The sequence below is a fragment of the Bombyx mandarina genome, chromosome 06, assembly GCF_030267445.1.
Source record: "Bombyx mandarina strain Sakado chromosome 06, ASM3026744v2".
Lineage (NCBI taxonomy): Eukaryota > Metazoa > Arthropoda > Insecta > Lepidoptera > Bombycidae > Bombyx > Bombyx mandarina.
Genome location: NC_143213.1, coordinates 10,544,131 through 10,565,346, shown reverse-complemented (window position 1 = coordinate 10,565,346; position 21,216 = coordinate 10,544,131). Strand labels below are relative to the sequence as shown.

The 21,216-nt window shown below is 38.1% G+C and overlaps 3 protein-coding genes across 3 annotated transcripts in view; 2 read left to right on the top strand and 1 right to left on the bottom strand.

The window, feature by feature from the left end:
* Sol1 (CUB domain-containing protein Sol1) overlaps window positions 1-21,216 on the bottom strand; it is a 320,961-nt gene that overhangs the window by 78,933 nt on the left and 220,812 nt on the right. Inside the window, exon 5 of the mRNA XM_028179067.2 lies at window positions 18,021-18,247. Within this exon, the coding sequence (XP_028034868.2) occupies window positions 18,021-18,247 (227 nt within the window). The remainder of the gene's footprint in view (window positions 1-18,020; window positions 18,248-21,216) is intronic.
* Window positions 735-6,187, top strand: LOC114246518 (uncharacterized). Its single transcript, XM_028179072.2, has 3 exons — window positions 735-869; window positions 4,153-4,350; window positions 6,066-6,187. The coding sequence occupies exons 1-3, from the start codon at window positions 813-815 to the stop codon at window positions 6,117-6,119; spliced, it is 309 nt and encodes a 102-aa protein (XP_028034873.2). The 5' UTR covers window positions 735-812; the 3' UTR covers window positions 6,120-6,187.
* Window positions 7,304-11,015, top strand: LOC149502836 (uncharacterized). Its single transcript, XM_089728376.1, has 3 exons — window positions 7,304-7,461; window positions 9,541-9,711; window positions 10,887-11,015. Exons 1-3 carry the CDS (start codon window positions 7,417-7,419, stop codon window positions 10,923-10,925), a joined length of 255 nt encoding a protein of 84 aa, XP_089584502.1. The 5' UTR covers window positions 7,304-7,416; the 3' UTR covers window positions 10,926-11,015.

Sequence of the window (21,216 nt, the reverse complement as noted above, 5' to 3'; positions counted from 1 at the left end):
CAACCTTTGACCGTCAATACCGGTATTGCGGCTAATGTGTGACGTGAATTCTATATACAGGATGTTTGTCAGACAATTCATTTATTTGTAGACTTTCCATTTTTCATTCCAATCGTTGACTAGTGCTCACGTTTCACAACACGTGCATGAATATATTCTTATTACATTAAGATCTTAATGCTTACGAGACAGGCAGCAGTGTAAAAATGACACGTGATACGTTCTCAGGGTTGACTAGATAAATAGCATCCGCTTCTCTCGATATTTTTAACGTATGTTCCACGGGGAGTGCGCTGAGGAATTGTTTGAGATGATTCCATCATCTCGTTTTTACCATCGCACCGCCCGCCACCGGAATAGAGTTCATCCATACTACCTGGAGCCACTGCGTTCATCCAAATTGCGTTTCCAGAGATCTTTTTTGCTACGTATTATTCCGCTTTGGAATGAACTCCCCTCTACGGTGTTTCCCGAGCGCTATGATATATCCTTTTTCAAACGAGGCTTGTGGAGAGTACTTAACGGTAGGCAGCGGCTTGGCTCTGCCCCTGGCATTGCTGAAGTCCATGGGCGACTGTAACCACTCACTATCAGATGGGCCGTATGCTCGTCTGCCTACAAGTGCAATAAAAAAAGGATATGAAATTAATTTAACGACAAAATTGTACAACCCGCTGTAGTTTTCGATACGCTTATGCTAATTTATACGGTTTGGCTAGTGTTACATCGGCTAGGTACTTAAAATGGTATGAGCTGAGATACATAATTCAGTTTGTCGTTAAATTTAATAGCAAATCTTACAAGCACTTACAATGATGAAACTTAACATAGTTGTTGTAGTGAACATTCTATGTGCACTTTTGCTTGAGGTGAGTTATAAGTTGGATACACACATTCATATCGCGTAAGTTGATTAAATTTAGCCTATTTTAAACGAACAAGCTCACACAAGTATTACGTGTTTAATTGGTACGCGAGTCCAGCTGTCACCTTAATTAGTAAAAAGGCTTTTGAAGCTTTTGAAGTCGTCGCCGCGTCGTGGCCTAATGGATAAGACGTCCGACGTATTCGTGGCGATGCTAGTGCGCCGGTATTCGAATCCCGCAGGCGGGTATCAATTTTTTTAATGAAATACGTACTCAACAAATGTTCACAATTGACTTCCACGGTGAAGGAATAGCATCGTGTAATAAAAATGAAGCTCGCAAAATTATAATTTTCGTAATTACTGGTGGTAGGACCTCTTGTGAGTCCGCGCGGGTGGGTACCACCGCCCTGCTTATTTCTGCTGTGAAGCAGTAATGCGTTTCGGTTTGTAGGGTGGGGCAGCCGTTGTAACTATACTTGAGACCTTAGAACTTATATCTCATAGGTGGGTGGCGCATTTACGTTGTGGATGGCTCCAGTAACCACTTAACACTAGATGGGCTGTGACCCACCCATTTAAGCAATAAAAAAGGCTCTTATTCCGGCATGACGGACAAGTACATGATTTATTTTTGTGGAAGCGTCGAAACACAAGTCATTCACAACTACATAGATCCATTGCAAATCGAAATACACGAATACTTGAAGCAGTTCTTAAGATTGCCATGATCAAAAACTCGCTAATACTCTGAGTGATTTTGATAAAAAAATATACCTAAACGTATCTTCAATTCGCATTTAAAACTAATTAAATTTTCACAAAAACGTGATCAAGGAAGCGGCATGTAATGACGGTGTTTGCAAAAAAGTAGCAATTTAGCAGATTGGATGATGATATTAGGGAAGTGCCCGGATCAATCCGGATAAAGCTCGCCAGGGACTTACTAAAATGTAAAATGTTTGATAGCCCTATATCGGAGAACAAGACTCGGAGGGCTGTTCCGAGCAACGGACGCAGTTAATATTTCAACGATCATTAAACGAAAAACAATTGACGAATGAAAATTGCTAGGCTTTTTTTTTAATATAGAGAGTTTAGTAAAATTTCTTGCATCAGTCAAAATTTCTTGCTAATATCAATAAACTTTATGAGGCTGTGAACAGATAGAATATAGTTTATTGCGCAGCTTAGTTTACTGGTACGTATATTGAGAAATTACAGGTGATAGGACCTCTTGTGAGTCCGCACGGGTAGGTACCACCGCCAACCCATATTTCTGCCGTGAAGCAATAATGCGTTTCGGTTTGAAGGGTGGGGCAGCTGTTGTAACTATTATGAGACCTTAGAACTTATATCTCAAGGTGGGTGGCGCATTTACGTTATAGATGTACGGGCTTCAGTAATCACTTAACACCAGGTGGGCTGTGAGCTCGTCCAACGAACTATGCAAAAAAAAAATGATTTATTGTAGAATGGTACAACATATAATATGATACAAGTTATAAAAATTCAACTGAGAAATAAACGTAAGTGGTTGCTCTATTGCTTTACTGCAAATCAAATGTTGCCAAGAATATCTAGTGACGTCATTAATAGCTATAATATGTTTATCGTCTGGTGTTAAATTAAAACAATGGTAACTTCCTCGAGCTAGCCTTAGTACGTTGGTATCCCATACCTAATGCAAAACGAAGGAGGCGGCAAGACTTCGTGAGAGAGAAAGAAAGAGCTACATCATGACCACGAACGCTCTGTCCAGACTGAAACGACGTAAAATAAGAAACCCATTATCTATTTATTAATGTTGATAAGCTTAACTGATTCAGAACAGATTTTATCTTCAGGTTTTGGGCCCATTTCTCATTACTTCCTTTAAACTTACAAAACAATCAGCCGAATCGCCAATTCGTATCGTCATCTTCTTTTTTTGGTCACCTGATCATTACGCATACATTACGCCACCGAGGTCAGATCGACGTGGCGTGATATAGTCCGCCGGAAGATTCTGAAATCCCACAGAGGTCGCGATCCTCAGCATTGAGGACTCGCGACGGAAGGAGGAGGATCATTACACGTTGCAATTCCATCTTTGAGTCATTCGGCTATGTTTGATACCAGCGTTGATTGCTTCGAAAGAGAAGCATAACTTCTCTTCGAAAGAGAAAACATACGTAGATAAAATAGAATCATTGCAAACAAGATTTTTAAAATTACTCGTAAATAAAAAGACAAAGAATCAGTGTAAAGGAGATTACTATAAACTATATAAAATATGTAAAATTTTACCGGCTAGCCTGAAACATAAATATCTTCTACTTGTAAACAATCATAGTAAACAAGATCGTTTAACTAATTTGGTGCAACATAAAACTGGCACAAGGTCAATGTCCAAAGGTAATTTTGTAATACCCATGGTACAAAATTACTATGGAGATAAAACGTTAAAAAAACGAGTTCCATACTTACTCAATAGTTTACCCGAGGACAGTTGTTTTCCTACCTAAGCTGATAGCTTTGAGAGGCTATATCAGCGTCGCCTTAACTAGTAGGTGAGCTCACGGGGCTCAAACCTGATGACGTTGCTAACACGAACCCTAGCAAGAGCCGTGCTTCGTAGAATCTACCACCGGATCGGAAACGCGACCCACTGAGAAGATCCAGCGAGAAACTCAGTGGGCTGTGTCTGAGGGTTAATTTACTCGCCGAGCCCTTCGTCGCAAGCGACGGGTTCGATAAGAACGGTGACTGGTGCTTGAGGTACCTAAAAGCACCGTTAGTGGGTTGGGAGGATCCGAAATGACGTAGTAGAGGACATAAGACGTGAACCTATACTTGCTAAATTTAAAAGTTTATTAAAAAACACTTGTTAAATACGTTGTAACCATTTATGTAAATTAATTGTATTAAAATAATCTAATTTAATAATTTATAAGCTATGTTTATATAAAGCGAGTTACCTGCAGTCAAACTGCGTAAGCAGTTTTGCGGGGCATGATTTTATATGAAAGTGTAACTTTTTATGAATAAATATATTACATACATACATACGTACATACATACATAAGTGGGGCGTCCTTCAAACAAGGTGGACCGACAACCTAGTGCGCACGGCGGGAAGTCGTTGGATGGGGAAGGCGGAGGACCGCATTGGAAGGCATTGGAGAAGGCAGGCAGGTCCAGCAGTGGGTAGATAAAGGCTGATGATGATGATGATGATGATACATACACAGATACATACAAGCAGCATTTAGCACTGTGAAGGTTTTCATCGTGTCAATTTTCAGGTAAACGGAGCGTACGTGGTGAAGAGAGACACACCATCGACCCCCCCGAATATATTAGAATCATTTCAAACAAACATGGACATGTTCAGGAAGTGCTTGGATTTAACCCTGGCCAAATCGGTGGACGATGTTAATGTGCATCAATTGAAACCTGTCTTTAATGTTATTGGTGATCAGATTAATAGATTTTCTAAAGCGGTGAGTCCTGTAATGCAGAAATAGCACACGGTCCTCGTTTTAACTGATTACTAGTGGTCCCCTGGTAGTCGAAATTCGACTATAATTAATTGAAATTATAAGTTTGTGCAGTATTATGATTCTATTGTCTAAGATTATTGTCCAGATTTCGCCAAGACTACACTTTAGACCAGTGATTCTCAACCACTGTTCCGCGGCACTTTTGTGTGCCGCCAAATTTCAAAAGTGTGCCGCCAAATTTTGCGAATATTTATAATAATGTAATAATATTAAATTATACCACTTTAAAAGAAAAATATTTTAAACATGAATATATATTTAAAAAACACAATAAAAAATATAGTATATTTTAGTTTATTTCGTATATTAAAATTTTTTGATAAACTATTTATGCAGTGTGTTGTAGTAAGTAAATAATTTTTATCTTTTTTTTTGTGTGCCGCCAAATTTTGATATCGTTAAATATGTGCCGCAACAAAAAAAATGTTGAGAATCACTGCTTTAGACAATTAATAAAGACAAACAATATTCAATCTATTCTCAATTTGACCACGGACTATAAGCAATAAGGAGTTTGACAATAAACAAATAATATGCCTGCGTGTGTGTCAAATACATGGTAGTACGTGTAATGTTTTTATTTTATTTTATTGATTTAATGTATTTTATAGGTATAATTTAAAAAAATATTAACTTTCTGCACTCCTTCTCTATATTCTTTATAAGTGTGGGAAATTTCATACTCCTCCGTCCGCGCAATTTTCGTAAAAAGGGGTACCTACAAAGCTTTTGCTTCACGTATTAATATATAGATTAGTACCTCAGATCCGGATACCGAAGCTTATAGACATCACGTGACTACCTCTACGCAGCTTGTAAGTTAAGGTCGAAACTTTCAATTTAAATTTAAAGTAATAAAAAAAACTAATATTTTTCTACTACTTCTACGGTTTAATCCCTAGGTTTTTTTATTGTAATTATAAATTATTTTCGACATGCGGAATTCTTCGCAGTTTTCGTGGTCTCGGATTATTTATCAGTCATTTCAATCTATACGGTATTAGTTTGGTCGTAAGATCAAAGCGTAAATAAAGTTTGTTTTAATTTTTAAATGTTTGACTCTTGCACTCCTGACTGTTGAGCCGAGGGTCGTGGGTTCGATCCCCACATCGGCCAAGCATTTATTTTATGAAATGATTTAGCTATAATGACGGTTCGCCCATCAAATCTTTTAAAGTATTTTTTTAAAGAACTCTACGAATTATTTCCGATAAACGATATAGCAACAATTTTCAGATATTTTTTTTATTGCTTAGATGGGTGTACGAGCTCACAGCCCACCTGGTGTTAAATGGTCACTGGAGCTCATATACTTTACAACGTAAACGCGCCACCCACCTTGAGACACAAGTTCTAAGGTCTCAGTATAGTTAGACCGGCTGCCCCGCCCTTCAAACCGAAACGCATTGCTGCTTCACGGCAGAAATAGGCGGGGTGGTGCGGACTCATGAGAGATCCTACCACCAGTTTTTATTCAGGTATTCTGTTTATTTACTGCTAACAGCTGTGCGATATACGATACTTTGGGTTTTTTGTTTTTACGATACGAAAGCATCACACAGAGATTTAGAAGTATTACATTGTTACTGCTGAAAACAATTGCTTAGTATAATCATATTGCAATTTATTTATTTTTTAAATACATTCATTTTCAGTTCGAAGATTTGACCGCGAAAAGTACTACAACACAGGAATCGATTTGGGCGTAGACACTTTCAATTCAGTACTTTGGTTATAGCGTTCTCGTTATGGTAATAAAATGTATTTGTAAATGGCACTGCGGATTTTATTTGAATGTTTATAACAATAAAATTAAAATAGTAAAATTAATAATAAAATTTATTTAATTAACATGAACAACTTAAATACTGACACCCACCTCGAGATCTTAATGGTCTAAAAATGTCAATAGATCCCAATTTTTACAGTACAACGGCTGCCCACTGGAGCTGGCTGCTTCAAACCTAAACGAATTACTGCTTTACAGCAGAAATAAGCTAGGTAAGCTTACCTATCCGTGTGTGCTCTGACTACCACCAGTAATTACACATATTAAAATTTTTGCGGATTTGATTTGTGTTACACGATGTTACTCCTTCACCGTGGAAGTCAGTCGAGAACATTTTTGATATACGTATTTCATTTAAAAAATTGATATCTGACTGCGTAATTCGACAATCCCATTGCTCGATACGATTTTACCAGGTTTGTTAAGCCTTTAGGCAATGTTAATTTAATTTTTTTTCTGATTATAACTGATACCGCAGAACTAAAATATCAGAACGTCAATGCCTTCACCCACCTCGAGACATGATATCGAAGTTTCAACTGTATTTTATATATATATAAGCCGCTATTCCGCCCATCAAACCTAAATTAAAGACTGATTCGCGGCAGAAATAGGCCAGACGTTGGTACGTCTCGGTACAGGTTTTACAATACGCCCTACCAAAAGTAAATGCCGGTTGGCGACCGAAAAACGCTCAAGTAATAATCAGGGGCCTTTGACCTCACGTATCAATGTAGATATAAAATCTAAATGCTCCAATACACCAAGGAGCAACAAGAAATTAATTAAAAAAAACCCCTGTATTATAATCAATAAAGTGAAGTATGAAATATTCGGAATGTTCTTGATGTTTTATTTAATACGTGCCAACAATTACGTATGTGAGTAACTTTAAATTTGTACCTTTTTTTTGTAAACTTTAGGAAATTTTCCGTCAATCTTTTCTAATGGATGGTAATATTTGCTGTTCTAATCTACTATTTATTTTTCAATTGCTGTGGGTGATGAGGTCGTGTAAACAAAAACAAATTGTTATCAGCGCTTTAGGGTTCTCGGAAACGCTAATTAACGGTTTCTCGTTTATTAATTAGATCACATTATCTTATTATACTGACAAATAAGTTAATGAGCTCTGTTAACATAAAGAGGGCTACGGCACAGAAAGAGCCAGTGGTGATTCTGTAGCCGATTCGTGAAGACGTTCTCAAATATCCAAAATGAACAAGCTGCTGATTATCTTGTTGGCTATCTGCCTCGCCAATGTAAGTAGTTTTATTTCAATTTCCATTTTTGTTATAACTTTTTTTTGTTTTGTTTTTATAAGCTTAGTTGGGTGTGGTGTTAAGTGGTTACTGGAGCCCAAAGACATCTACAGCGTAAGTGTGCCACCCGCCTTGAGATATAAGTTCTAAGGTCTCAAGTATAGTTACAACGGCTGCCCCGCTCTTCAAACCGAAACGTATTACTGCTTCACGGCAGAAATAGGCAGGGTGGTGGTACCTTCCCGTGCGGACTCACAAGAGGTCCTACCACCGGTGTAAGCTAAAACTCACCATAACTAAAACTCATTTATACCTTATTGCCGTAATTCTTCATAGAAAACCGGACGATATATTTCCGTATATAAAACTACTGCTTCTGTAAATAACAGTAGTCAAGTATTGTTTCATTTTGTCGTTATAAATAAGCCGACGTTTTGAATACATAAAATTTCGACTTCATAAAATTTTCGTGTTCACGAAATCAATATATGAAAATGGATCATTTTTATCTCTAACTGTGCCTACGACTGCGTCCGCCTAGATTTATACTTATTTTAACTTGTTGAAATGTAAGCTGTATCTCTCTGTTGCTCGTGAATACGATAACATTAAACGATTCTTATTTTGGTCTCAAATCAACTTAGGTTTTTTTTAATATCGTACGATGAGGTTGAGGTGACGAAAGATGACTGCTGACTTAATAGATCTACAATTTTACGCACAAAAAGCAAACGTCTGATAGGCTCTTTATAATCTTTGTTTTTTTTTTTATAGAATTACCTCTGCGGCATATAATATAATTATTTTAATATTGTAATTAAATTTTAGGATCATTTTAAAATCATTTTCGATGCGCATTACAAAATTTTGTTTAAAACTTCACATGTTCACAGTTAATGTTGTGGTTTCGATCTATTTCATTATTCTATTGGAGACTAGTAGGGCTTATGAACCAAAGTTGTATGATTACCATGACCCGTAGAAATTACAACGTTAATACCGCCACTCGCTTTTAGATCAAACCGAAACTGTAACGGTTTTACATCGTTTACTTGCTGTGAAATATTAATGAAATTAAATGATGCTCAGCCCCTAAAATAGATTTTGTGGATAAACTGGCAACTGAATGCGGCATAATAAGTATCCAACTGTTTATAGTATTAGATGACCAATAATGTTTTTATCAACATTTATTATCTATACTAATATTATAAAGAGGAAAGATTTGTTTGTTTGTTTGTTTCGAATAGGCTCCGAAACTACTGGGCCGATTTGAAAAATTATTTTTCCATTAGAAGCCGACATTGTCCCTGATGAACATAGGCTACTTTTTCTAAATTTTTTTTTTTGGTTTCATGTGTGTTTTAATGTTTCCGAAGCGAAGCGAGGGCGGGTCGCTAGTTATTTATATTTATACAACATTCATATTTTTAACAACATTTATGTTGCAGAAATGAGCTATACGTGCTATTTATAACGTGCACTCAAAGGAATCCCTGAGGGAGAAATTTAAAGAAATTAAAGTTCTCATTATTCCATCCCAGTACATTTTTTAAAATTTGATGTTTGTTCGAAAACATACATCAAATTTGAAATTGAGTTTCCTAAAAAGTCTCACTTAAAAAATACTAGGAACAAACACAAGCTTGTTGTGCCGATGAGTAGGTTACATAAGATACGAAATTCATTCGGATTCATGTCTGTGCGCCTGTACAGCAAAATTCCACAAAATGTTCAGAACCTACATATACATAGGTTTAAGAAAACTATTAAAGAAAAACTGTGCAATAAAGCATACTATAAAGTCAATGATTATCTAGAAGATGCACAAAGTGGGAATGAACTGTTCGCTCCGGGCATTTCAATATTGGAATAATTGTTACGTTATAATATCTATTGTAAAAATGAATATTTAAAAAAAAACTAATATTTAAAAAAAAATAAGACATGCCCGCTGACTTTCTTGCCAGTTCTTCTCAGGACCGAAGCTAGTTTTTGTGAATTGGCGGTAGTTCTTTTTGACGTTCAATAAGTACGTACTTTCATTTATGTTGAATAAAAAAAAAATGATTTGAACAGGTGCATGCATTCGTCAAACGAGATGCTCCTAAAGAAGACAATAGCATAAATACGCTGGCTGAGAATGTGAAGAAAACAATTGCCGAATTGAGCGGAAAAGTTGAATCCGCCTTGGCCCCGGAGACTGTTAAGAAAAACTTCGGCGCGATGGTAGACAGCTTCAACGAATTTGTAAGTATTTTACGATAATAATATGAATCGCGTGACCAAAGAGATAAGAACAGTTAAAAGTAAAATGAATTCGAATTCTTTAGAATAATTCCAAATTTTCTAATTAAATATCTAATCATCATGCTATATAAGAAGTTTCCATCATCATGATTAGCCACGTCCATTAAACGATACAGGCTTCTCTCCTAATGAAATTATCTAAGAAAAAAGCTCCGAAGTCAGTAAAATGTGCAAAATTTGCGCAGTCACCGATGCTAGGGCAATAGACTATCATTCTACTTATTCGCAAAGTAATCACACGTTCCTGTTTGATTGCACTTAAACACAAGGAAGTATCTGCGAGAAGGAGGCACCTATTTATTAAAAAAAAAGCGCATATAGATCTTCACATAATTATCTTCATGTCGTGGCGTGTAACCTCTTTGATCGCGAAGCAGTTGCTCTTCAGTTGTTAGGTCTCCTTCGGAGGCGCTCGGGCAGCTGTTAGCAAATCCCACCCCTTCTGACTGAGCTGTTGCTCGCCCACCCTTCCTGGTGAAACTGGAAAGGCCTCCAGACCACCAGTAATACTTCAATCATAAAAAAAAACTTCTTTGATGGGACATATGACCTACAACGACTGGACATAGACTAAGACAGAGAGTTGACAGGTGATTCGAAAAGAAACAAAAGAAAGAAATGGAACGACGGCGGCTTTTTTTTATTGCTTAGATGGGTGGACGAGCTCACAGCCCACCTGATGTTTAGTGGTTACTGTAGCTCATAGACAACGTAAATGCGCCACCCACTTGAGATATAAGTTCTAAGGTCTCAACCATAGTTACAACGACTGCCCCACCCTTCACACCGAAACGCATTACTGCTTCACGGCAAAAATAGGCAGGGTGGTGGTACCTTCCCGTGTGGACTCACAAGAGGTCCTACCAACAGTAAAATGTGGATATATAAATGTGTATAGCTTTCGTGACAATCGGACGTAACACCCTTATCAAATTAAACATAGCATGTAAATAGATATTTCGTATCTGCATACTCTGCATAACATAAATGATAATTAGACCGATCAGTGGCTGCCGTTAGCAGTGAATCGACATTGTTAACATGATACAAACGTGGCTGGTGAATTAGTAAGTGGAAACGCATTTTTTTTATCGTGTTTTTTTGTTTGTTTGCAGTATAAAAATCTGAAGCCCACGGAAGCACCGAAAGCCTGAGAAGTAATTTTTTAGTATCTAAGTACATAACCCCAAAGATATCGAATGTAATGTTCTCGACGTTATTGAATAAAAGTTTTCTATGAAAAATCTTCGTTTCACTATTTCCTTATGAAAAATTACATTTTTCAATTTCAAATCTCATATCTCTACTATCGTTTCGCACGGACGTTAGTGCACGAAAACCGTAAAGCAATAATATATAACATTTTTAATATATTATTTATTTATATAATATATTATTTATAAAATTTAGTATACAGGGAATATCGGGGGCGATAAATCGATTTAGCTACGATTTATTTTCAAAAAATGTTGTTTTATTCGTGTTTTCAATAATCAACTCTTCCCGACATCTATTGGCGAATATTAATACTATTTTTCTTAATTGAGGGCAACTAACCACTTTAAAGACACAACAAGATGGCGTTATCAAAAAAAAAACCGAGCAAAGATCGGTCATCATGTAGCAATATAATAATATTTATAATTATAATTATATATTTATAATTATTATAATAATAATAATAATACATTTTTTTTATTGTTACGCGAGATCAAGTCGTTAGAGTAGTTTTGATTATGTCTCTCGCGAAAACCGACGAAAATATTACCACACCACATCAACTGTCAGTCAAGACAATACAGTTTTCTTTTCTATCTGATAATATAAATGCTTTATTCTGCATATCCATTGTTGGCGACTTTTGGTGTTAGCAATAAAAAATGGAAATAATCGTTGTTTTATTTTTCAAACGCAACTATACTGCAAATTTAACATATAAGAATTCTAAATCTGGAGGTGTCAATAAAAGTCAAAGGACTTTTCAATCATAGGGCGAATAGTAGTTAGAATAAAAGATGTCATGCTGCTTTACTGGTAATTGACCAGAGCGCATAATATATCTTCCGCGAAGAAGTCATGGCCTTTGTTATATTGAGTTGTTCAACATAGTTGAAACTTTACCCTCGTGTCTCAAGGTGATTGGCAGCATTCATGGCATGAAGCCCGACAACCACGTAACACCACATGAGTGAGACCAACTATAAAGGCAGCCAAGCTAGAACCGACAAGACTAGAGAGAGAGAGAGAGAGAGAGAGAGAGAGAGAGAGAGAGAGAGAGAGAGAGAGAGAGAGAGAGAGAGAGAGAGAGAGAGAGAGAGAGAGAGAGAGAGAGAGAGAGAGAGAGAGAGAGAGAGACAGAGAATACACTTTATTGCACCCCAAAACACAATTTACATTACAAAAAAAACAATTACGATACATTTGTACAATAGGCGGTCTTATCGCTAAAAGAGATCTCTTTCAGACAACCGTTTAATTTACAGAAATTCTGGAAAATATTAAAATATAGCAGGTATGTTGCGGTGTACTATAGATAATACATTATTATAGAAAATATATACATACAATAAATAAAATATACACCGTTTATATAATATAATATATACCAATATACATACTTATATACAATACATACTAATACACTTACATACACATAATACATCAACAGTATGGAAATGATAAATAATGATGCAAACAAACAGCACTAAGCAGATAGGTAGTGTTCCTTCACCATTCTTTCCAAGAATAGATCTGAGAAGACAATACTAGATTATTACAAAAAATAATGTCAAAACATATATCTTATTATTTGTATTAGCTTATTGTAGTTTGTGTATTTGAGTGACAGTAATCGAGCTCCTAACGGTGCTTTCAGGTACCGCAAGCACCGGTCACCGTTCTCGTCGTAGTCCGGTGGTAGATTCTGCGAAGCACTGCTCTTGCTAGGGCCAGTGTTAGCAACACTCCGGCTTGAGCTTCGTGAGCTTACCTACATGTTAGGGCGAAGCTGAAATAGCCTCGCAAGGCTTTCAGCATAGGTAGAGAAAAAAAAAAGAGTTCCCACTAATTTAAGCTGTTAAAAGAACCAGTTCGTAGTTAAATTATTTTTCTGTAGGGCCCTCACTTCGCAGGCATCTAGGTGATTTTAATATGCATGGTCCGGTTACCAATAAGATTCTGGGCAAATCCAGGACTTGATCCTTTTAGAGTATCTTCGGAAGCTTTCACCGGGATCTGCTCGGATTTCCGCCAGATTTCACTTACCACTAACGTTTTAGGAGAGTTTTAAAATTCAGAGAGAGATTATTCAATTCAACTGGAAGTGTTTATGTGGATCTTATGCTAATTCAGCTGAGGTTAATAGATAAATTAAACAACTATTTTAAATTCCCTAGAATGTAAATGGTAGTATGGTAAATGGTACGGACGACGGAAGCATTAAGATGACTATTAATCAAAATGTACGGACTTATTTCTTATGGTAATTAGTTTTGTGAGCGTGCAAGTGTAGGTACCAGAGCCCTGACTATTTCTGCCGTGAAACAGTAAAGCGTTTCGATTTGAAGGGTGAGGCAGCCGCTGTATACTGTAACTGAAACTTAGAACTTATATCTCAAGGCGGGTACCGGCATTTACGTAGTTGAGATATATGGAATTCTTTTTTTTCGGACCGGCGGCCGAACATCCTCCAAGGTCCCCGCGATTAGGAGGCGCGCGGGGTATGTGGTACTTTATGATTTGCAGATGTTTGGAGCTGAATGGGGGCCCAAGGATATTTTTAGGGCCCTACCACATCAAATGACTCCCCTGCTCTCTCGCCCAAGCGTCTGATCCCCCAGAGATCAAAACCCGGGTAGGGTAAGGCAGTTATCGCGGTCAACACTGCAACTAGACGCGCGATTCACCCCAAGGACGCCCGAACGACGGGTCCTTCGAGGTGAAATGAAGACTCTAGAACGAAATAACCTTGGCCGTTGAGCACCTGCTTCATCTGGACGGTAAGGTGTCCTCAGTCGCGGTCACTGTGCAGCACCCTGGGCACATGATCCTTTTTTGCAGCGACGTGATTCCAGTTTGAAGAGCGGAGTAGAATGGGGTGGAATAAAGTCAGTAGTACTGAATCGAGGATCGTGGAAACTTGCTTGGTCTGTATCTGAGTGTTTATTATCTGTATATTGTGTATACATGTAAAGGTACATAAATATGTGTGGCGTTTAAGAACGCACCTTTTTATGATGCATGAACCGGAACGCACGAGTGGTGAAAAAAAATAAGATAGTCTGTAACACGGGACCGTTTTACCGCCGAAAATACTTAAGACGAAAAAAAATATGTGTATAACTTAGAACTGTGTAAGCCGCTGCAACAATAAAACTCCTATTGTTTCAACTCTGATGCTAATTACGAGTGATCCAAAAACACGATTTTCCCGCGAAATAAAGAAGGGACTCTATACCATATGTATATCAATCTCCGATAGTCCGACAATTCTCATAGAACAGGAAATCGTTGATTATTTATCTAACATAAATAAACAAATGAGTGCCTATAGTATCCAACATTAATAAAAACCACCGTACTATCACCATATTCAACGAAAATGCGGTCAGCTCCGAGCTGGTAATCCGTGAAATCCGGCATGATCTTGCTAAGCTTTTCGGACCTCGTCTTGACTTAAATAGACTTAACGTATCACGCCGGGAAACTGTTAGTTTGTAGTCTTTAAACGATCGAGTTTTGTTAGCACATCTAAAATGAAACATCGACTTGTAATGTGGATGAAACATTTGAAAGAAGCCTTTGAGAACCAATTGAAAATATTGGTTCGCTTATAGAGAAGCAGTTCAAGTATACTCATTTCACAACAAAAGTCCAAATATCCTTACGAATAACTGCAATCCTAGGACTTGTAGTGCTCAACTAATTTTATAATAGAAATTAATTGGATGGCAAATATAAACTGGGAAATTGTGTTTCGATTTTTATACAAAGAAATGTAATTCTTGACGGTTGTGTGGTGTTGAACCAGAATTACTATAGGCTACATTACTATACCTCTTTCTCTTTTACTATATCTCTTTCCGTGAGTGTCGTAAAAGCGAAGAAAGGATTTACAGAGAAATTAATACTAGCGTTGTCTGAGTTTTATACGGATATGCTGGAGTTTTATACGGTTGGTATACTTCAACCAACCAGCCTGATGGTTCACATAAGCGTATGCGAAATATTGTATCAAAAATGGGGACACGCCATAAACCGTGAACAGTACGAAAGATATAAAAAATCCCATTCCATACCACAATCCTGCATGGGAAGGCTTCTTCTGCATTTTCCGCAACTTTTCTGTTTGACGGTTGAAACAGGCATTATACTAAACAATTCAGATCTCATTCAGTTCATTCTCAGATAAATTTAGATCTCATGAGCATTCTGCCGTGAAGCATTAATGCGTTTCGGTTTGAAGGGTGGGGCAGCCGTTGTAACTGTACTGGAGACCTTAGAACTTATATCTTAAGGTGTGTGGCGCATTTACGTTGTGGATGTCTATGGGCTCCAGTAACCACTTAACACCACGTGGGCTGTGAGCTCGTCCATCCATCTAAGCAATAAATAAAAAAAGAACACACTCATCTGAAGGTGTCTACGGGCTCCGGTAACCGCTTCACACCAATTGGACTCTGAGCTCGTTCACCCAACTGAGCCACAAAAAGCTCTGACAGATTAATCACAAAACATTTAATCAATATTTCTGGCTCGCTAACTCATGTGATACTTGGTTAGCAATCCAAAATGGAAAGTAATTGCTAATTACTCTGATCGGATATGAACACTTACTCTTAATGCACTAATTTCCTGGTTATTTCTCAATTGTGTGTGGGCGTAATTATCATTGGAACAATTTTAAGATAACTAGAAACGTTTTCATTGTTTTAAATCGATCGAGTTAAAGTTTTCTTCACAAAACCCGATTAATACAGTATGCATGTTATTTTTTTATAATGTTCACTCATGTTTGTGTGTGAAATGAATTTGTAAAATCATATAAAAAGGCCATCGCAAAAAGTAACAAAACAATACAATTCTAGATATAAAGGATACTAGTTAAATTAAAACGATGATGAACAGTATTTCCCGCACCCCGCAGGGGCACCCCGCCCCTGTTTCACACGGGTTAATTTAATTAGTATTTTGTGCAGAAAGTACCACTTAACACCAGGTAATAAAGTGGTGAGATCGTATATCGAACTTAACAATAAAAAAATAAGGACTATAAAATTTTCACATACTAAAAACCTTAACTACCTTTATTTAAAAAAAGTAACTGCCATTTTAACTTCTTTAAAGAAAACCAATACGCTATTCAAATTGGTGATTAGAAATAAAATGAAACAATAATTTAAATCGGTCTTTATTCATAATCGAAAAATCCTTGTGGAGCCTTAAACAATGCTAGGGTTCCGGGGCGCTTATTTTCCCTTTTGTTTTCAGGATTGAATCGCAAAATAGCGGAAATATTGGAGCGAAGCCTCATTGTTCCCGGGGAACGATCGAGAGAATTCCCCGACCAAGTTTTAAGTATGAATAGTATTCTCAACGATTTTTTTCTTTTTTTAAAACACTGAGTAGACAATATATTATAAATTTTGTTTTACATCGATGAGGCATCAGTATTGAAAATTTAATATTAAAAGTAAACAAAAACAATTTAAAACATATGTAGGTGTATACTACTAAGGCAATTAAGTTGTGATTTTTTTTTTTTTATATTGCTAGGCTTACTGCAAATGTACCTATCAAAGTTGATGCGACGAACTCTAAATTGTAATACTCAAAAGCCGTTTCACCCTTGAAACGAGAACGCAACACCGACCCGGCTCATGTAACCACCATCGACGCCTTACAGTTCCCTACAGATCCTTTTGATCCGCTTTCGGTGCTGATAGAAGCTACCGGTAGCCGAAACTAAAACAGAGGACAGCGTACTCTTCGAATACGTCTAGGAATTCGACTTGAATTTTAGCCCATCGCATTATTCTGCTGAATTTTTCGCTGGATCTTCTCAACGGGTTGCGATTCCGATCCAGTGGTGGTTGCACTTGCGAAGCAGATTTTACTGAATGCAGCTTTTACTGATGGTAGGACCTCTTGTGAGTCCGCATGGGTAGGTACTACCACCCTGTCTGTTTCTGCCGTGAAGCAGTAATGCATCCCCACCTGTGTGAGCTCACGATACGCCCTACCACTAAAATGACTCCATTGTAATATAAATACCACATTAACCCCATAAAAGGTATATGACTGTCAAATTTATGTTTACTTGCATTTTTATCGAATCTATTATATATCGGGGAATAACAATTTCCTTCCTTACTAAACCGTGCTGCGAAATTTCTTTGTGCCAACGATTTAGGAAGAAAAAAAAAAACATTCAAATTCCACGTGCTACGAATATAAAAATATTTCTCTATTGTACGTAGACAGATTGGATCCCTTTAACGAACCGTGCCGTTGATCTGATCCGCTTAGAGTAGATCACGTGGGCATAAAGAACGAAATCAAGCGTGTTCGGCCACACGAGATACGCGAAGCGCTGATCGACAAAGCGAATATCTTGAAAATTCGATTCGGGAGCTGCTTTGTTAGGCCGGACGTCCGTTATACAGGGTGGAGTTAAATTCAGTCGATCCGAACTGTACGTATCAGCTCTTTCCGGCGCTACATTTGATGTTACGTTGCCAATTCCCCCGCGTTGGATATATTCTCTTTAACATTGAACGTAATCGCGGGTTATTGAAAAATTCAAAATGGATGGATGTTAAAATTTTGGAACTGTTATCATCGTCATCATCATCATCAGCCTATAGAAGTCATAGTAGTCATAGACATAGGTCTCTCCAATTGTTCGCCACTGAGCACGATCCTCGGCTTCTCTCGTCCAGTTCCTGCCAGTCGCTCTGCACAGATCATCACTCCACCGAACTGTTTTTTTTTTACTGCTTAGATCGTTGGCCGAGCTCACAGCCTACCTGTTGTTAAGTGGTTACTGGAGCCCATAGACATCTACGACGTAAATGCGTCACCCACCTTGAGATATAAGTTCTAAGGTCTCAAGTATAGTTACAACGACTGCCCCACCCTTCAAACCGAAACGCATTACTGCTTCACGGCAGAAATAGGCAGGTTGGCGGTACCTACCCGTGCGGACTCACAAGAGGTCCTACCAACAGTAAGCTAACGTCTATACTTACGTTTGTCAATAAAGCTGTATGTTCCAACGAAGCCGGTGGCGTTACTCCGCTTCGGACCAGAGTGAAACTCCAAAACTAACGCTTGCCCCGGGGAGTAAAGGGCTGGAGGCGCATCAGGTCTGCCTCCGCACAACTCCCTTGCCCAGGCCGAGCGCTCGTTCACTGCTCCAGGCGGCCCAGGACCTTGGACCTCCCAATACACCTTCAGGTAGTCTCCACGAGCGCAACTGCAACAAAACACTTTCGTTAGCCATCGTTATTGCTTACATGGGCGGTAATTTTTTTTTATTATTTCTACCTAACTGTGAGCCTTGAGAGGCTATTTCAGCGGAACCTTAACTAGTAGGTGAGCTCACGGGGTTCAAACCTGACGACGTTGCTAATATGAACCCTACCAAGAGTCGTGCTTCGCAGAATCTATCACCGGATCGGAAACGCGACCCACTGAGAAGATCCGGTGAGAAACTCAGTGGGCTGTGTCTGAGGGTTAATTTACTTGTCGAGCTCTTCGTCGCAAGTGACAGGTTCGACAAGAACGGTGACCGGGCATGGGTGGATGAGCTTACAGCCCACTTGGTGTTAAGTGGTTACTGGAGCCCATAGACATCTACAACGTAAATGCGCCACCCACCTTGTGATATAAGCTCTAAGGTCTCAAGTATAGTCACAACGGCTGCCCCACCCTTCAAACCGAAACGCATTACTGCTTCACGACAGAAAAAGGCAGGGTAGTGGTAACTACCCGTGCGGACTCACAAGAGGTCCTACCACCAGTAAAAATTATTATTAATGATTATTTACATATGACCTTCGAAGTCAATATACCGTTTCTAGGTTTGCTATTAACTTAATTACTTGTACATATTTGATGTCATGTACAATTTACAAATGATACCTTAGTGATTTTAAGCCATTTGAAACATTATCCAGTCATATTAAGTCTTATAATGTACAGAATAATAGTACATAGGAAAATAAACTGGTGGTAGGACCTCTTGTGAGTCCGCACGGGTAGGTACCACCACCCCGCCTATTTCTGCCGTGAAGCAGTACTGCGTTTCGGTTTGAAGGGTGGGGCAGCCATTGTAACTATACTTGAGACCTTAGAGCTCAAGGTGGGTGGTGTATTTACGTTGTAGATGTCTATGGGCTCCAGTAACCACTAACACCAGGTGGGCTGTGAGCTGGTCCACCCATTTAAGCAAGAAAAAAAAAGAAAACAAAATTTCAAAAATATATATATATATATAGCTTTATATTTATTCATAACCATCAGTTTTCATTTCATTTCTCCCTCGGCATAAGCGTATGCGAAATATTGTATCAAAAATGGGGACACGCCATAAACCGTGAGCAGCACGAAAGATATAAAAAATCCCATTCCAGGTAATCTACACGGTTTCAGGCGGAGGAGCGGTATTTTAAAGAGAACAGGCGTTAATGCACGTGTTGGAACGTTATTGAAAGTCTGCTGCCGAGGGGCTTACGGTCTTTTATTATAAAGTAATGGCTCTTGAAACTTGGAGCACTATCCTCTATTTTAAAAAGACAGTCTTTATTACCGCAGGAACTGAACAAGGAAATTGAATATTTTTTTATTTTATATTACGATAGAGAAGCGCTGCTCCAGCGGCTTTCAAATTTTGTATTTATTAACTGTCCGCATTTTACTGGCGTGTACAGTACCAGGCAATAAATATTGCACATCGATATTTAGAAAGAGACAGTCGTCTAATTTTGTTTTTGTTGTATAGCGTTACATGTGTGCGACGAAATACTAACGATCCGGTATCTATGAAGACTAAACGTCAATTAAGTAATGTGCGACAGATATAACGATCTACGAAGCAAAAATTTACCGTCTCTTTCCCACGGTCGATGTGCAATATTTATTGTCGGGTACTGTATAACTCTTTGGCACGCCCTGCGGCTCAATTTATTTACGTATTTCAACATTAGAGTTTAATTTTAGATTAATTATAGTTATAGAAGAGATATATGTACTCGTATGTATTATTGTGTCGACAGGTAAATGAGCTAACGGCCCACCTAGTATTAAGTTACCGAAGCTACTGACAGGACAACGTGAATGTCACCAGCCATTTTGAAACTGGAGGTCGAAATTCTAACTGTGTGATAATTTTTTATTTGATTTTTATTAGTGTCTATGATTAGAGTTGGTCAAATACCGTCAAAAATCCTAAGATGGGTTCTCAATCCTGGAGCACCATGAAAATAGAGTGGACACAGTTCTTGGTTCTTTTGCGTCGTTAATTCGACTGAATTACACACTGTTGTCCAAATATTTGCTCGAAAAATTTCATACACGAATTACGGAAAAACAGTAACTTCAGAGGAAAAATTAACTTATTATTTTACATCAAATGTTATCTTATATAATTATGTTAGTAAGTTCATCAAGCCTTGAACATACATAATTGCGAAAGTGTAATCTGTGTTAATAACAAAAGACCACTAGGTCGAAAATTTAATTTTCATTATCAACAATAATAATTCATGTTCGGACTGAATACGAAATCGTAATGGCTTCTGACGCTTTCTGTATTGTGGCTGTATCAATTCAGAACATAATTTTGATATTTTATTCATCGCACCACCCGCCACCGGAGTACCACCCATTTTATCCATCGCACCGCCCGCCACTGGAGTAGAGTTCATCCATACTACTTGGAGCCACTGCGGTCATCCACAGTGCGTTTCCAGAGGTATTTTTTGCCACGTACCATCCGGCTATGGAATGAGCTTCCCTCCGCTGTGTTTCCCGAGCGCTATGCTCTTCTTCAAACGAGGCTTGTGGAGAGTACTTAATGGTAGTGGCTAGGGTCTGCCCCTGGCATTGCTGAAGTCCATGGGCGATGGTAACCACCATCAGGTGGGCCGTATGCTCGTCTGCCTATAAGGGCAATAAAAAAAAAATTATATTTTACTCGAAAAGAAAAAAGTCCTAAGCGGTAGGCGGCGTCTGTTATGCTGATGCTGATATTGATAATCCCCTTGTGCGTCTGTGACCAATCACCAATAAGTGGGCTGTATACTCGCCTATCTTACACTGGATATTTTTTCTTCAGTATATAAAAGCTATAAATATAATTCCTTAGACGGAAAAAACAACTAGATCCTTACATAAAGTGAACGGAAGACAAATTTAGTTTACTCAATATAAGCGAACTTTACT

What these genes read in the sequence shown, in the direction of transcription:
- LOC114246518 (XM_028179072.2), top strand. Translation starts at nt 813, where the DNA reads ATGATGAAACTTAACATAGTTGTTGTAGTGAACATTCTATGTGCACTT. An exon ending in TATGTGCACTTTTGCTTGAG is followed by an intron (nt 870 to 4,152) that starts GTGAGTTATAAG and finishes GTCAATTTTCAG; the next exon opens with GTAAACGGAGCGTACGTGGT. An exon ending in TTAATAGATTTTCTAAAGCG is followed by an intron (nt 4,351 to 6,065) that starts GTGAGTCCTGTA and finishes ATTCATTTTCAG; the next exon opens with TTCGAAGATTTGACCGCGAA.
- LOC149502836 (XM_089728376.1), top strand. Translation starts at nt 7,417, where the DNA reads ATGAACAAGCTGCTGATTATCTTGTTGGCTATCTGCCTCGCCAAT. An exon ending in TGGCTATCTGCCTCGCCAAT is followed by an intron (nt 7,462 to 9,540) that starts GTAAGTAGTTTT and finishes TGATTTGAACAG; the next exon opens with GTGCATGCATTCGTCAAACG. An exon ending in TAGACAGCTTCAACGAATTT is followed by an intron (nt 9,712 to 10,886) that starts GTAAGTATTTTA and finishes GTTTGTTTGCAG; the next exon opens with TATAAAAATCTGAAGCCCAC.